Source organism: Barbus barbus (genome assembly GCF_936440315.1).
Source record: "Barbus barbus genome assembly, chromosome: 13".
NCBI lineage: Eukaryota > Metazoa > Chordata > Actinopteri > Cypriniformes > Cyprinidae > Barbus > Barbus barbus.
Genome location: NC_136741.1, coordinates 22,750,723 through 22,767,977, shown reverse-complemented (window position 1 = coordinate 22,767,977; position 17,255 = coordinate 22,750,723). Strand labels below are relative to the sequence as shown.

General features: G+C 36.2%; 3 protein-coding genes across 4 annotated transcripts; 2 read left to right on the top strand and 1 right to left on the bottom strand.

The window, feature by feature from the left end:
* Positions 1-137: 137 nt before the first annotated feature.
* On the bottom strand, positions 138-10,828 carry LOC306879650 (uridylate-specific endoribonuclease A-like). Its single transcript, XM_079432790.1, has 5 exons — positions 10,635-10,828; positions 3,527-3,601; positions 1,818-1,974; positions 1,537-1,736; positions 138-348 (listed from the first exon to the last, which is right to left on the bottom strand). The coding sequence occupies exons 1-5, from the start codon at positions 10,699-10,701 to the stop codon at positions 179-181; spliced, it is 669 nt and encodes a 222-aa protein (XP_079288916.1). The 5' UTR covers positions 10,702-10,828; the 3' UTR covers positions 138-178.
* On the top strand, positions 4,881-9,204 carry LOC306878990 (elongation factor Ts, mitochondrial). Its single transcript, XM_079431639.1, has 6 exons — positions 4,881-5,066; positions 5,297-5,449; positions 6,019-6,147; positions 6,242-6,358; positions 6,447-6,528; positions 7,370-9,204. Exons 1-6 carry the CDS (start codon positions 5,019-5,021, stop codon positions 7,759-7,761), a joined length of 921 nt encoding a protein of 306 aa, XP_079287765.1. The 5' UTR covers positions 4,881-5,018; the 3' UTR covers positions 7,762-9,204.
* Positions 10,750-16,668, top strand: LOC306879651 (myosin light polypeptide 6-like). Of its 2 annotated transcripts, XM_079432792.1 has the most exons (7): positions 10,861-10,943; positions 11,241-11,268; positions 12,729-12,872; positions 13,218-13,391; positions 14,366-14,443; positions 14,545-14,580; positions 16,114-16,522. In XM_079432792.1, exons 1-6 carry the CDS (start codon positions 10,941-10,943, stop codon positions 14,571-14,573), a joined length of 456 nt encoding a protein of 151 aa, XP_079288918.1. In that variant the 5' UTR covers positions 10,861-10,940; the 3' UTR covers positions 14,574-14,580; positions 16,114-16,522. The 2 variants fall into 2 exon arrangements, with proteins under 2 accessions (XP_079288917.1, XP_079288918.1); XM_079432791.1 differs by lacking the exon at positions 14,545-14,580 and having other exon boundaries at positions 10,750-10,943; positions 16,114-16,668.
* Positions 16,669-17,255: the final 587 nt, after the last annotated feature.

Here is a 17,255-nt window from a genome sequence, read left to right as displayed (position 1 = left end):
ATCTACAAGTTTCCTTAATAACAGACTAATAGATTGTACACTTTTGACAGTTGTAGCTAGTGAGTGTGAAAGAATATTATTATGTATCAGTAAAAATATAGACAGGAAGGGAGTTTTTCTATTCTTGTGTTTTATTTGGTCCTACATCAACCTCAAACAACCAAGACAAAAATTAAGATTATGAGTTGTTTTGGTTGCGAGTCTGTTGATACTGATGTTCAGATGACAGGAAATCATGGTGTAGCAGGGTAAGCAGAGGCAATGTACTTCTTTCCATCCCCATAACTGCTGTTGTCCCATGTATAGGTCTGAATGACCAGAGTCTGTCCTCCCAGACTCGCATAACACCTGAGAATACAGATAAACAAATGAGTATATAAATTTGATTTACTCATATAAACAAAATGAGTTTCATTTGATGAATGGGCGGATGGAGGAATAAATATGCATAGGCAGACAATAAAAACCGACAACTTCTTGCCAGAATATTAGTAAAATATTAATATAAAAAATGTACACCACTGTTCAGAAGTTTGAGTTTGGTAAGATTTAAAAGAAATTTTTTTTTTTTAAATAAGTTTCTCATGCTCACCATGGCTACATTTATTTGATCAAAAAACAGCAATATTATGGAATATTATTACAATTCAAAAGCTCTTTCCTATTTTAATATATTTTAAAATATCATTTATTCCTGTGATGGCAAAGCTGATGTTTTAGCAGACATTACTCCAGTCTTCAGTGTCACATGATCTTTCAGAAATCATTTTAATATGTGACCCTGGACCACAAAACCAGTCTTAAGTCACTGGGGTACATTTGTAGTAATAGCCAAAAATACATTGCATGTGTCAAAATTACTGGTCATTTTTCTTTTATGCCAAAAATCATTAGGATATTAAGTAAAGATCATGTTCCATGAAGATATTTTGTAAATTTCCTACTGTAAATATATATAAAAATGTAATTTTTGATTAGTAATATGCATTGCTAAAAACTTAATTTGGACAATTTTAAAGGCGATTTTTTTCAATATTTAGATTTTTTTTGCACCCACAGATTCCAGATTTTCAAATAGTTGTATCTCAGCCAAATATTGTCCTATCATAACAAACCATACATCGATGGAACGCTTATTTGTTCAGCTTTCAGATGATGTATAAATCTCAACTTCAAAAAATTGACACTTATGAGTATGACTGGTTTTGTGGTCCAGGATCACATATGCTAATTAGCTCCTCAAGAAACAGTTCTTATGATCAATGTTGAAAAAAATATATATTTGAAACATATATTTGAAACAAATCTCTAACAATATAATGTCTTTACTGTCTCTTTTGAGCAAATAATTGTATCCTTTCTAGATAAAAGTTTTAAATTTCTTTCAAAATAATACTGACCACAAACCTTTGAATGGTAATGTATATTCTTTAAATATTATTTAATAAATACTAAAATATGTAAAATATTTTTTTTTTTATCACATTGAGGTCACTTAAATTCAGAAAAAGAGTTTTGTGGTCACATATACTGTACCTTTAGAGTGGAGGAAATTGTAAAGCTCCCTGCCCACATCAGTGTTCATGGGCTGTTGGAGGAAAGTGTCCTGCTCCTGCACTTCCTGTGAGGGCACATCCTCCGCTTCCTCTGTCACCCTTCTATAATTGTCTAATAGATTCAGCAGAGCTTTATATGTGGGCTTGGAGAGCAAAGTACTTCTCACTTGCTTGAACAATCTAAGAGAGAAAGAGAGCACTGGAATAATGACATGCATGCAAATATTGTATGTGGATATCTGTGTACGGTCTGTGTCTTACGGGCGAGATGAGTGGTCATCCCTGGAGCCGGTCTCAGATGAAGAGATCAGTGTCTGAGAATCAATAACCAGCTCTGAAGCTGTGGCCCTGTTATGGTCTAACTTGTACAGCGTCTCAGACAGAGACTTGATCTCAGCATCAGAGACACTGGCTAATGCTTGGGATGGGAAAAGGATAAAGAAAGTGTTAGCGCCTGAAGTTAGCGCCTGAAGAAAAACCTGACAAAGCCTGAGTAAATGAAAGAATAAAGGATGGGGAAAAACTGAAACAGTAATTACTACGCTAGTGTGACACAATCCTGGGTGTAGTGCAGATTTGTGCTGTTGACAGCTACAACCGTAACAGCAATTAACTGAACTTACATCAGATTTATCTTACCTGTAGTAGCATTTGTAGACTGAAAATAATGTAAAATAATAATAAAAAATCATGTTTTAGGAAAATAAATAAATACATGATAGTTCCTTTTGTCTGAATAGTATTGTAAGTGTTTTTCATACAAATAATTAACATGAAACTGATTAATTACACAATAGGAAATATGGTGTTTAGCATTTTGTAATTAAAGTGTTTGAAACTATAGATGTAGACACAGCTGACTTTCATGACACTTTTGGGATCCAAGATAAACAGGACCCAGGGTCAATGAGTAACTTTACACAGATAACCCCCTAATATTTAGAACTAAATCTTTCTCCTATTTTTATGCCTGTTATAAAACAAAACGCTGACTCGACAGACCTTGAGCATTGTACTGTATTTAAGAGACAAATTCATTATTCGTTTGTGCCTTTTGTCTAATTGAACACAGACAAGGAGTATTAAACTACAAACTTCAGTCCAGCTTGACTTGAAAGAACAGCAAGATTAGTTGTACAGCTTTAACATGCAAGACCAGACCAAGGGGCTGTTTCATAAAACAAGTTTACCAAACAAGCCAGGCTTATTTCAGTTATTCTGACTTATTTTGAACCAGATCAACTGACAATAAGTCAGACTAACTGAAATAAACCTGGCATGTTGTTTTATGAAACAGGCCCCAGCTACTAAACTTTTTTTTTAAACCTATACACTCTCAGAAAAGGAACAAAACAGTTAGCCTTTATGCTGGTACCATCACATTTGACAACTTTGTACCTTTTTTTATGAGAGTGGTTTTTATTTGAATTTTTTTACAGAATCACGGATGTTGAAGCTCACCGTGACGACCACACTGCTTTTTATAGTCATCGCAGCCATTCTCATGCTGCTGGCCTTGTGAATCGCAGTGGCAGTCATTCGTAGCATCGTAGGACAAGAAAGTGAGCCTTGAAGGAGGTGAGATGATATATTTCACATGCTGACTGCTAGAGCGTCACTTAAATGTTTCATTCTGATTTTTTTTATATGAAAGAAAAGATCTACCACCCAGAAGCATGTCAGTAACCTATTATTTGTAGTAGTAGAGCTCAATAGTATGAACTCAGTTAAGAACAATTAGACATAAGGCACAGGATTTGATTAAGAAGATTTGGGTATAAATCATTAGGAAATAAAGGAAAAAGTCAGGGTAAAATTCAGTATCACAATTTTACACTTACAGAAGTCCAGAGAATCTGACAAGGAGAAGGAACACTATTTGCATTAGGATTCTAACTATGCTGTACAAGAACAAAAGGTAGCTTACATGCACATGTTCAGTTTAACTGGAAATGGAGGTATTAACTTACCACTGTAGCCCTGAGAGATCAGGGTGATGGTGAGAAGGAGGATGAGGGTGATCTTCATTATGGACTTCAGACGATCTAGATGCATAAACTACAGATTAAGACTCAGTTCGGTTTTAATACCATCTCAGATCAATAAAGCTTAGGGAACTCCTCCCATGCATCAACACATTCTGTTGTGATAATAGTGAGTGAAGTGACATACTGCCAAGTATGGTGACCCATACTCAGAATTCGTGCTCTGCATTTAACCCATTCAACGTGCACACACACAGCAGTGAGCACACACACCGTGAACACACACCCGGAGCAGTGGGCAGCCATTTATGCTACAGCGCCCGGGGAGCAGTTGGGGGTTCGGTGCCTTGCTCAAGGGCACCTCAGTCGTGGTATTGAGGGTGGAGAGAGCGCTGGACATTCACTCCCCCCAACTACAATTCCTGCCGGCCCAAGACTTGAACCCGCAACCTTTGGATTACGAGTCCGACTCTCTAACCATTAGGCCACGACTAATATTTAATAATAAAGCACTAGGTGACTCAGTTCAAACGTGTTGCTATGAGCAAAAATGCAATTTTTGGGAGTGGTGAAATGATTACAAAGAGGAAGTTTGTAATCACAAAATAAAATTAAATAAAATGAATTAATCTCTTCCTCTTTTTCAGTCAGCTGGTCCAACGGCCTGAGAACGGTTTCTGTTCTCAGGCTCCAGAAATGGTAAAGATCTGGTGAAAAAGATGAATATAGCATTTATATAGAATATACAAATTTAATACAATCTTCCATGCTTCATGGCAATTTCATGGTCTGATCCATTTGCCAAGAATGTGTTCTTCATGGAACATGATCTTTAATTCATATCCTAATGATTTTTGGCATAACAGAAAAATCAATAATTTTGACCCTTGCAATGTATTGTTGGCTATTACTACAAATATACCGCAGCGACTTAAGACTGGTTTTGTGCTCCAGGGTCACAGATGTGGTTTATAAATAAACATTGCTGTTGCTACATAGATTACCTCATTAGGACTGGGGCCTGTTTCATAAAACAAGTTTATCAAACAAGCCAGGCTTATTTCAGTTAGTCTGACTATTTTTTGAACCAAATCAGCTGACAATAAGTCAGACTAACTGAAATAAACCTGGCTTATTTTGGTAAACTTGGTTTATGAAACACCCAAACAACAAAAATAAAATACTATTTTTATTATTATTATTTGAGCAGGTTTATGCATTTTGTGTATACCATTTATACATTATTTGTATACCAGTTTCGTTAGCCATTGTTATTTTCATTTTCACAATGAATGAAACTGTTCCTTCTGTTCTTCAGTAAGCGGTAGTGTAAACTCCTGAGCAGTAGATGGCGCTATACCTGACTCCTGAATTCTCTTCTGTTTGACCTTTCTCTCTATCTGTAGAAAGCGTGCTTCAATGACATTCCAGTTACTGATGTAAGGGAGCTAGTTTTAGTCTCGAGGAGGGTATAGAAATGGCTTTATATTCTTTATTTCGATCTGTCAGGACAGAAGTAATCAAGGTGGGCTTCGTCTCATTTGTCATAATTCGCACTCTAATCTTTTAATGTTTTTGACTGGATGCTTTAGAAGTTATGATGCTCTTTACGTGACAGTCTGCTTTGATATGAATTGTTTTGGCTTGCTATTCAAATAAAGGCGTGTTTTAAATAACAGATGACAGTATTTGTATTTCGGTTTCCATATTGTAGCATCATTAAATCATGTCATATTTCTAATGTGTTGTTCATAGGGATGTCTCACGCAGCACGTTCAGTCTCTCTACACCAGCTGCCCGAGTTTAGCAGCAGATAAAGCACTTCTCCTCAAATTACGTAAATCTACGGGATACACCTTCATCAACTGCAAAAAGGCACTGGAGAAATTCAACGATGACGTTACACAGGTGCGGGCCAGTATTTTTATAAGATAACGTTAGCTGTAAAAAAAAATGGAGGATCTTATGCAAAAGATCTTATATGGGTAGTTGACAAATAAAAATTGGACTATGTCCTGTGGTGTGACGTAGAAACATGTACAAAAAAATTGACAAAATGTAGAAAAAAAAACAGCATACAAATAACATGAGAAAAATGTATCTTCATTAGAGTTACAAATAGCATGAGAGAGGTTTATCTTCAATGTTATTTTTATTTGATTTTTTTACATTTTTCCGTCACACCATGGACACGTTGATACGTCAACTACCTATATACATTTTATTTTCACTACTTGAATTTTAAAACCACTGCATTTTTTTTTTAACAAGTTTCTAACAAGTTGCAATGTATTAATTACAAGTCATCTAATTTGTCAGGCACAAATAGTAAACTCACATCTTTGTCATAGTTGTTGTCGTCTTTTTTTAATATATAATTATGTAATTTAGATGTGCGTAAAGTAAGGTTGTGCATGTACAAGCCTGTACATGGTAAGGATGAGGTCATTATGATTTGCTAAATTTGATGTTTGTAGGCAGAAAGCTGGCTGCATGAACAAGCCAAAAAAGAGGGCTGGAGCAAAGCAAGTAAACTGGAAGGTCGAAAAACCAAGGAAGGGCTGATTGGTGTCCTTTTGGGTGACAATGCAGCTGTCATGGTTGAGGTATGTTAACTTGTTAGTCTTACCACACAATGTGTAATTTGGTCGCCAAAATGATGCAGTGTGATTGAACTAAAATGTATGTTTTTCATTTCAGGTGAACTGTGAGACAGATTTTGTGGCGAGGAATGAGAAATTTCAGCAGTTGGTGAAGGATGTTGCTGTGTCTGTAATGGCTCATAATATCAGCAAAAAACAGACGGGGTATATTAAGGTACATGCCCTTCATTGGTATTTTTAGAAATGTGCATTTCTTCCACACCTTCTGTAACCTCTGACTGCTGATCTGTTCTCTGACTCAGAGTGTGCTGTCTTCTGAGGACATTAGTAAGCTCCACGTACCTGAGGGACCCTCACTGGCAGATCAGATAGCCTTGACTATAGGTGAGATATACCATGACATATCATGTGTGAGTTTGCCCTTTTGCATAACTTTCTAAAACAAGGTTTATCTATGATTCCTTGCTACTTAAAGTGACCCAAAAAAGTATTTGGACAATTAAGCCACGATTAAAAATGTATAAATGCAAACTAAAGTTCAGAATTTATGGGTCATTATTTTTTTAATAAGCAATTAATTTTATTCTGTAAGGATGCATTAAATTAATCCAAAATTACAATTAAGATATTTACAATATTACACACAAATCAGTTTAAAATAAATGCTGTTTTTGTTCTGTTCATCAGATAATCCCGAAAAATGTTAGAAAATATTAGGCAGCACAGCTGTTTTCGCCATTAATAGTAGTAAGAAATGTTTCTTGAGCAGCAATTCAGCATATTTGAATGATTTCTGAAGGATCATGTGCCACTAAAGACTAGACTAGAGTAATAGCTGCTGAAAATGTTGCGTTGCCATCACAGAATAAATAGAATTTTAAAATGTATTAAAACAGAAAACTGTAATTTTTATTTGTAATAATATTTCACAATAATGCTATTTTTACAGAATTTTAAATAAATGCAGCCTAGGTGAGCATAAGAGACTTCTTTTAAAAACATCAGAACATCTTACTGATCCCAAACGTTTAAAGTCTGTATTGTACATAAAACATAAACAATTACATGATGTGATTATATCTTCACAACATGAGTTACACAACATTGGTAAGCAATTTTAACACACCCTGTCTATTGTCTACCTCCTATTAATTAAATATAATGATAAAAATAATTTTCCTCATTTTAATCTCATTTCAGTATTCTGGTTTTTTTTCCCGTTCAGGACGATTAGGTGAGAATATTGGCATGCGGCGGGCCGTATCACTTGCTGTGCCCTCTGATTGGCACATTGGCTCATACGTTCATGGGGCAGTTCCTGGGCAGGTTGGCACTGAGATGGGGCGCTATGGATCGCTAGTTGTGTTTCAGGGTGGACCTAAGGACGGGACGGATGCTCTGGGAAGGAAGCTGGGGCAACATATAGTGGGCGAAGCACCTGTTTCTCTTGGCAACATGGACGATATACCATGTGGTGAATCTGAGACAAGACTTTTGCCCCAGACCTTCCTCCTAGATACCAAATATACTGTGGGACAGTACCTGACTCTACAGAACGCACGTGTGCTAGACTTCATACGCTTCCAGTGTGGAGAGAGCACCAGTCAGGACGAGTGAACAGAGCTGTTTTGAATGAGAAAATATATTTCCTTAAAGGATAAATTTGTCTCATCAGCTTGGTTGGAAATCATGTTTTCAGTATAAAATGTGTAAAATATCTATACATCTTTAATTATTTTGCCATTTTTAACCAAAAACAGGATCAGATCATATCCATGATATCTCTGCCTGCACCCCTCAACAAAAATTCTAGAAAATCAATTGTAAAATGGTCTAATAGACATTGTCGTTTTGACACTGACATGTTGCTGGTTAAAAAAAAAAAAAAGCCTCAGATGGCTGAATCTGAACTCCTATGCTGGTTCTGTGCCATCACAAAAAATAAACATTTTGCGATCTGAAATACATATGTCATTGTTTTGTCGTAGGTTTTGATTTTACCAAATACCAATGTTTATAGAGAACCTTGTTAAGCATCTGACCTGGACAAGTGTCTAATCTAGTGCTTTACTGCCACCTACTGAGTTTAATTCGCCAGAATAATTATCTGATTATTCTGTTACTCCATGACTCCTTTTATATTACACCTTTAACCCTATGAGTATTCAGGTAGGGTAAGGATAGTCAAATCTAGCCTAAACCATGAAGTATTCACTCGCCCACAGGTTGAAGTCCTTCAGGACTGATGTAGAAGACTCCCTTGTGGTTGTTCTTGTTTGAGGCTCAGTTTGTAGTAATAAGTGTAAAAATGGTAAAATATCTTATTGGTTAAATACAAAGCAGTTAATGCAAAAATAAAACTTAAAATCAGCTAAGCTACTCTAAACAGCAATATTGGAGATGCTGTTAAATGCCCCTTGATAGGGTATCAGGTGTCCTTTACGCTTAATGCAGGCAGCATCTGAAGAGTAATGTACTCCTCAGACTATTTATTATTTTTGGGTAATTAGGTTAGACGGATGTTGCAACATGCTCACTTCACCCCTGTGTATACTCTTGTTAACCTTTGTGGTTGATTACAAAGCATCAAACTCAGAAACTAACTTTCACAACTATTGCTTATTCGTCCTAACAAAGGAAGTATTTCAAGTGCCATTATTTTTATATTAAAGCATATATGGTGTGAACATAAAAACAAGCAAATACCATAACACTGAAAGAGGTAAATAGCAATATCAATATTTAAAACAGTTCTTGTATTAGATAACACCCATCCTGACTGAAACTTTACTGCCATCTAATGGAGTGCACAATGTCATGTGCATGTTTCTAATCATTTCTTTGAAGATATGTTCAGAAGATATCAGACGATATTTTAAGAGACATGCATTGTAATCAATACAAATTACATTATTGTGATTTTTTTATTTTTTATTAACCTGGTAATGATCATATAACTTATTTCATATTTTAAAGATCAGTTCTTAGATCTTTCTTTATTCTATCTTTTTTTGTCAGCTAAACCCCTTACCCTCTTACAAATAAAGGTTCTTTATTGGCATATATGGTTCACTACATTTAGCATCCATGGAACCTTTTCATGCACTAAATGTTATTTTATAGTGGAAGAAGGTTCTTTAGATTATTAAAATTTTAAACATAATGGTTCTTTTTAAGAACTGTTCACTGAAGGTTCTATGGTTCTTCTATCGCATCACTGCAAAAACACGTTTTGGATCCATATTTATTTGAAATACAAAATATTTAAATTTAATATTTTAATAATGGCACATTGGGATGTTCATGGTTCTGTATTGTCACTAGTGTTTTAGGAAATCTGTCAAACTGAATATAATAATAATAATATTAATAAACTTAATTGTGCAAAAAAATTAAGACAGAAGTATTTTACAGTTATAAATCAATTGTACTGTAAAATAAAAATGAATATTTGATGATAATTAATTTTATTTTTAAATTTAAATGTACTATAGGCCTACTAATATTTATGTATTAAATTAATCGCTTTCAAACATTCAAACCATTGTGAAATACTGGTGAGATGTTGTAAATATATGTAAAAAAAAATGTTGAAAATGTATGTGGATTGGGCGAGCAGTGTTGGGGGTAACGCCATGTATTGACCATAGACTAGCTTCAGCTGCACGCTCTTATGACCGACGGCTCTTATGTTGCCATGTTGAGAGAAATCGAGAGTAAGTGCAGAGGCGTTGTGTGCGCTGTGTGAAAATGATGGTCACTGTAGTTCTAGACTACATATGAACATGTATTTATTTACTCATCTCACCTGCACAAACACAGATTCAGTATTCCACAAAATGAATAAAACAATCAGATGCAAACTCAGAATATTATACAAATCTGCAAAAATTAAATATGAGACAAATATAATTTATATATTTAATCCCTTTTTAGACAGGGAGAGAATGAATGAATGAATGATGCATTTATATAGCGCTTTATTGTGTATTGCTGTACACCCAAAGCGCTTAACAATCATGTGGGGGGGGTCTCTCCTCAACCACCACCAGTGTGCAGCATCCACTTGGATGATGCGACAGCAGCCACGGTACAGCAGCGCCAGTGCGCTCACCACACACCAGCTACAGGTGGAGAGGAGAGAGTGATAGAGCCAATCAATTGGATGGGGATTACTAGGAGGCCATGATTGACAAGGGCCAGTAGAGGGAAATGGGGGGCGGGGATTCACAAGTGTGAATCTTGCTTCATAGTACTGGCTTAGTACTGCTGCTCCATAGTATAAACAGAGTATGTGCGATTGCGAATCTCGAAAGTTAAAGTGAAACTAAAAAAAATATCAGCATCCACATGTAGGCCTAGCCTATATAACTTACATACACAACCATGGCAACGACAATCGCGGAAACAAGCAATGACACAAAAGAATATTCAAGCAAAAGCCAACAAGGATAAGTTGTGTGAGACAAAGCAAAATCAACGTTACTCACCTATCAAAAAGAAACAACACAACCTCGGTGTCCAATTCGAGCCTGACCAACTGACCAACTCCTGCATGCGTTTGGGAAACCTACATTACGGTATTTAAAGTTTCTTCTGTTGCGCACGTAATCCTGACACAGCGGTAATGACAGGAGTGGGAAACCAGCGCCCGCACAATTCGATTGGCCAATTCGGCTTGAATAGAGTTGACATGACGTCATCGCGAATATAGTGGCGTAGCAGAGAGTGTTCGCCGCCCATACTGTAATTCACGCAGCGCTCGCGCCGACGCTCCATCCTCAAACACTGCAGTCATGGTAAGTGCATTATCATAGCCAGCATGTCTCATTTTCACTATGTTGCAGGTAATGCCTATTAGTCATACACTCGGTAGGTTTACCGTTAGACATAACGTTGATACCTCAATCATCTCATAAGCCATCAAGCTCTGCTGTTAGTGCAGTATCTCATGCATTCAATATTAAAATGTGCTTTGGTTTGCACTGAGTGTTTAATTTTGTAGGATAATCTTAGTGACCTTTATTGGAATATTAAACCATTGCTGCTGCTTCTTCTTCTCTATCGCCCTCATTATCCTGGGCTGGCATGGACAGTCTGACTTCACTGAGGATCAGATTTGTGGTGAGTAATAAATGTTGACTATTTAAATGTTATGATGCTATGAATTCGTCGATTTTATATAGTTGCGTTTGTGTTGATGCAAAATAAGCGTAGGCCCGCACATCAGTTGCAGATGTGCAGTTAATGCTTATTTCTCAGAAACGCACGATATGGTATGCGCATTCTGTGCTGTACCTAATGTCCAAATGCAACGCATAAAAATAGACAGGAGGTTTCTTTTATGTGTCAGTTTCTGGTGCTGAAACGCTGAGGTTTAAGTGCAGGCAGTTTCCAGATGAAAACACCGGAAGCTGTTGCAGTGGAATGTGTAGCTAGAAGGAGGACATTAAAAGAACATGAAAATCGTTTGGATGTGAATTCAAGAAAATAGTAATAGAATATGGCTTTTTTAAAATTAAAAGATTTGTTTTAAAATTAAACAAGCTGAAGTAGCGTAGTATCATGAACTGTTTTTCTTCTTATGGTAGAAGCAGCACAAGGTTTGATTCAACTCACTGACTCGAATCTTTTAAGTCGGTTCACTGAAATTATTCGTTCACTGACCTCTTTGTATTGCATTGCATTTGCTCTTTTACATTGTTATGCCGCAGATATGGTACAACTATTATCTATGGTATTTCTACTAGTTCGTGGCGATATCTTTTGTGTTATGAGTGAGTCATTAAGTCATTCACTCAACCGATTCCTAAACATCTTTACCATAGGATAGAGTTACAGTATTTTGATTATGAATAAATAAATAAATGAATGCATGAATCCTCCACAATAAGATCCCTTACATTTACTAAATTGATTTAATTTTATTCACGAGTCGTTCATAAGCAAAGCAAGTCATATTGCACTTTATTAAAATGTTTGTGTTTATAAATCTACTAATCAATTAATAGACTTCAGAAATAGTGTTTAGGCATCATTCCTCCTCAAAAATAACACATCCGATTTATCACTCCTCTGTTATGATCCGCTGTGCATGAATTTTATCAGGCTAATAAAAACAACAATAACAACAAAGATGTTCAATTACATTTTTACATAGAACTTGTCTATGTTCTTTGGTCTTTTTAACACATCTCTAATTCTTTTGATTGTCTGTTATGTAGTATTGCTCCTTGTTTATGAAAAAAAACTCACACTAGACAGTAGAGTACATAATATTCCTATTGATGTAGTGCTTGTTCTCTCTTCTGCCCATATATGGTTAATCACAGTAAGTGTGTGTGTGTGAAGTTTGACTCAGGGTGGCCCCGGGAAGCGTTGCATTCCTGTAAGCTGCTCTGCCAAGCACTATGATAGTGATCTCAAGGCCTCAAGCAATAACTAGAACCTTAATGATTTTAGATCAAAATGTGCTTGTTGCTTTATTTTAAATCACATGAATTATTTTCTCATTGCCATTTTCAGTCCACATAACTACAAATCATTTTCTGCATCACCTGCCTAAAGCATTTCCTCACTAACAGAGTTTAAGGAGGCCTTCCTCCTGTTTGACCGAACAGGAGATGGGAAGATCATGTACAATCAGTGTGGGGATGTGATGCGTGCTCTGGGGCAAAACCCTGTCAATGCTGAGGTCCTCAAAGTCCTGGGCAACCCCAGTAATGAAGGTCAGGCCTTTCTTTTGCTGTTATGATTCAAGCATGCCTTCCCCTGTATTATTTGCTAAAAATGTTTGAAATCTTTGTCCTCTTCATTTAAAGGGATAGTTTGTGTTGTTCCAAACCTGTATGACTCTGTCACTTGTTTACATTCTGTCAGACAAAAGCAATGTTTCTCATTTAATCAGTCTAAATGCACTCAGACCCACTTCAAAATGTCCCACTGATTTAATCTAGATATGTCTTTATCCTCCACACTTGTAATTATAAAGGGATTATTTTCTGCCTTTTATTCTCAGTGGGTTAAGATGTGGATTTGAATAGGAGTAGTGATTTTAATGTCCTTTCTCTCAGATATGAACATGAAAATGCTGGACTTCGAGCAGTTCCTGCCCATGCTGCAGGCCATCGCTAAGAACAAGGATCAGGGATCCTTTGAGGACTTTGTGGAGGGGCTGCGGGTGTTTGACAAAGAAGGAAATGGAACGGTGATGGGCGCTGAGCTTCGACATGTCCTTACTACACTGGGTAAAGAGTCACGGCCTCTTTTAGAATGATATTACAGTAAAGTACAATACTATCTTTCTTTTATTATTTTGAAGGTTTCTTCCACTTATGAAGCATCTTTGGATGTTTTTTTTTTTTTACCTTTAACTTAGAATGCTACCCTTTCTAAAGCTGCTTTAGCATACTTTTATAAAGAGTAATTATTACGGAAATATGCCTTAAAAGAATTTGCTTAAGTACAGTCTAAATGTAATGTTTTTAGACACTTAATTGGACTTTATTTAAATGAAAATGTATTCTAGTTAAAATTTATAATAAGTGCAATTAGCTGAACTTTAGAGTGCTTTATTTGACCCACTTAAGTAGGCGTTATTACTTCTATTGTATTTAAACATGGTTAAAGTGTGCTGCTGAATCTACTGACAAGCATTTATGGTAAACTAAAATATGTAATTTCTGTTGAAACATTTGTAATGATGAAGTTGCATATTAGTACATTTGAAATATATTAACTTACTACAGAATAATACTACAGTTAAAATTATGAAGTACTTTACATGTATTTTTGTATGTTAGTCAACATATCAAATAAGTATATTTCTGTAATTCTTTATTTAAAATGTATCTTGACATTATTAAAAGCATACTTAAGTGTTAAAGATTTGAAGTATACTTAAGTGGCATTTTATTTCATTAACATTATATTATCTGTAAGTACTTTTTTGTAATATATTTTTAAATGCACATTTAATACAGTTAAGCACACTTTTTGTCACTAGGGTACATGTTGCTAAAAATATACTGACTCAAATCTCTGATTCGGTGCATTTTTTGTTTAACTAACAAGTAAAATACTTATCAAATGACACTTTTTGTTGAATAAAATATCAGTCCTTTCAATCCCTAAGAGATTGACCACCAACAAAGAACTAGAAGAATCTTGCGGTTGTTTTCTTTTGAAGAATTTAATGCATCTTGCCCGTGTTTTATGATAGGTGAGAAGATGACCGAGGAAGAGGTGGAGACACTCTTGGCAGGACATGAGGACGCTAATGGCTGCATCAATTATGAAGGTACAACAATCACATATGGGTTTTTTTCCTTCTCTGAACATCAAGACTACAGTAGAGGTTTTGAAGTCTGTATTTAATCCATTTGCCTTTCCTTCTGACAGCATTTGTGCGCCACATTATGGCTGGTTGAGGAGAGGGTACGGATGGTCCTCAGTTTGTTTTTACTCATTCTTGTCTCCTGCAGCTCCCTCTCTACTGCGTCCCCTGGCTGTAGCGTAGCATGTAGCATTTCTGCATGTGCATAGGCGCGTCCTGACTCCCAATGTTGCCATGATGATGCTAAATTTGCTGGTCACCCTGATGCCAGCTTCCCCTGAAACAACCCATTACCCTTTATTCTGAAATGCAGTGTTACAACTTCAATATTGTATATTCAAATCCCCTTTGCTTGCATTAGATCTAATAGGCCACATACACACTGCAGCAAAAAACAGTTCTCAATCCACTTAATATGCTCTGTACACAGATTTTGGTCATTTACGTGAGTGATAACTAATTCATTTCTGTTTTTAGATGTGATTGTCACTCCTAAATCTCTGCAGTGTGTATGCAGGCACAGAATATATGGAAGCTGATGGTATTGTGAAAGAAAAATTACTGTCAGCATCATATTAAAGGTTAAAATGGTGCCAGTGTAGTAGATTCGAGCTGAGTTAAAAATACAAATTTCTCGATTTAGTCAATTTCTAATTTTGAGAATCAATCTTTTAGTCTATGCTGTTTTTAGTTGATGTGTGAACATATCATCTACTGTGGAAAGATATCAATTAAACAGCAAATTTAATTTAGTCAAGACTGTTGTTAAATCAAATTGCAAGCTTGTGAGTCATAATCGTAATCAAATCGTGGAAATTGTGTAAACACCCAGCCCTATCCTTTATTTTTGAAATCCTGCTGTTACCTTAGGAGGCTTTGTAAAGAGGTGTATTGTTAATTCTAGTTTCCAGTCCTGTCACATTGCTGTTCCTGCTTTCTGTCTCTTTTGTACTTGTGTATTTATCTGTTCTCCCATGCCTATATATGGTATGCGAACTCATTCAAATTTCCTTTAAAAAAAAAAAAAAAGTCGTGACGTATTGTCAAGTATGGTGACCCATACTCGAAATTGGTGCTCTGCGTTTAACCCATCCAAGTGCACACACACAGCAGTGAGTAGTGAACAAATGCACACACACACACACACACCGTGAACACACACCCGGAGCAGTGGGCAGCCATGCTGCAGCGCCCGGGGAGCAGTTGGGGGTTCGGTGCCTTGCTCAAGGGCACCTCAGTCGTGGTATTGAGGGTGGAGAGAGCGCTGGACATTCACTCCCCCCACCTACAATCCCTGCCGGCCGGGGACTCGAACTCGCAACCTTTCGATTACGAGTCCGACTCTCTAACCATTAGGCCACGACTTAGGCCACGACTTTAGGCCTGGACAATCTCTTTTTCCTCCCCTTTTCCTTCAAATCAACCAAGGGCTTCTGCGTTTCGCCTCCTGTTGTTGCTGGGAAATATCACTGAACTACACATGCAGTGTGCAGTTTTATTGCGATCTGTGGCTGTTTATGGATCTGGAATTTCTAGAACTTAATGTGTTGTGTCCATGGCAACATTTGCTGATCTACTGGGTCGAATTGTCTTGGATCACTGCCTCATACTACTTTTGTTTCTCTCTTTTACAGAACTTGTAAGGATGGTCATGAGCGGTTGAAGAATTCAAACACGTTTATTTTATTTTTATCCGTCAGGCCCCCCAATTATGTGATTCTTCATTTCCATATTAGCTTTTTAAGTTAGTTAATCTTTTTTTTTTTTTTCCTTAAGTGCCTTTTATCATGTTTCTGGAAATTTAAATGCATTCCAAAAACTTCCACTGGTGTTCATAAGTTTGCTTGAATACCTTTCAGCCATTGCATTCATTCCATCAATTATTGTATTCAGCCCCTATTCGTCTTAAACTGTGAGGGACATTTTGATTGGCTCTTACTATAGTTTTTTTTTTATTAACCTATTGTCTAAATGTTTGTTAGTCATTTGACATCCCTCTTTATTGTCTGCTGTGCATCATAATAAATATTCAGAATGATCTTTGATTTAGTTGATTTGTCTTTATGTCAGAGCTGTGAGTGTGGGTGTATGTGTGGGAGAGTATGGGTTGCCTTGTAGGGCATTGTTGTACCAACCATGTCCATTTTATGGTTAACTCTCTACCAATAAACATAATACAAGACAATACCAATTTAGGAGTATGTGAAGGAGCTTGAATGTGTTGGCTGGGGAACCTGGTGCTGCCTATTTGTTTTAATGATCCTGTTTACTTTATAAGACAAGTGGCCTCACTAAACAAATCTTAAAGAAAAGCACTGTTTAAACTTCAATGGTATGTATAATAACACCTTGTGATTCTAACAATATAGTTCATCTGTCGTTATTGGTAAGGCTTGTTCATACCACACCATATTTGTGATAATATGGAAGCCTGTATCAGCCACAGAATTAAAGAGATTAAAACAGTGAAGAACTGTGAGAAAAAAGGTAGAATTGTGAGATATAAACAGAATTCTGACTTTTTTTCTCTCACAATTCTAAATTTACATTTACATTTAAAAAAAAAAAAAATTCAACGGAATTCAATTGAAATATTAATATAATATTTTTATGACTGTTTTTAAAATGGACATTTTTGTCCCGAGGGCCTTTGAGTAACTTTTTAAAATTGACACACAAGGGTTAACAATCTGAACTGAAAGATCAGTTCTGGCATGAACACTGATTACTAAAATGTGCGATATGATCTCACTAAAATGATTGATTCAACTCTATT

What these genes read in the sequence shown, in the direction of transcription:
- LOC306878990 (XM_079431639.1), top strand. Translation starts at nt 5,019, where the DNA reads ATGGCTTTATATTCTTTATTTCGATCTGTCAGGACAGAAGTAATCAAG. An exon ending in ATGCAGCTGTCATGGTTGAG is followed by an intron (nt 6,148 to 6,241) that starts GTATGTTAACTT and finishes TTTTCATTTCAG; the next exon opens with GTGAACTGTGAGACAGATTT. An exon ending in AACAGACGGGGTATATTAAG is followed by an intron (nt 6,359 to 6,446) that starts GTACATGCCCTT and finishes TCTCTGACTCAG; the next exon opens with AGTGTGCTGTCTTCTGAGGA.
- LOC306879650 (XM_079432790.1), bottom strand. Translation starts at nt 10,701, where the DNA reads ATGCAGGAGTTGGTCAGTTGGTCAGGCTCGAATTGGACACCGAGGTTG. An exon ending in GATCTCTCAGGGCTACAGTG is followed by an intron (nt 1,975 to 3,526) that starts GTAAGTTAATAC and finishes TCCCATCCCAAG; the next exon opens with CATTAGCCAGTGTCTCTGAT. An exon ending in GATGACCACTCATCTCGCCC is followed by an intron (nt 1,737 to 1,817) that starts GTAAGACACAGA and finishes TTTCTCTCTTAG; the next exon opens with ATTGTTCAAGCAAGTGAGAA.
- LOC306879651 (XM_079432791.1), top strand. An exon ending in CACTGAGGATCAGATTTGTG is followed by an intron (nt 11,269 to 12,728) that starts GTGAGTAATAAA and finishes CCTCACTAACAG; the next exon opens with AGTTTAAGGAGGCCTTCCTC. An exon ending in GGGCAACCCCAGTAATGAAG is followed by an intron (nt 12,873 to 13,217) that starts GTCAGGCCTTTC and finishes CCTTTCTCTCAG; the next exon opens with ATATGAACATGAAAATGCTG.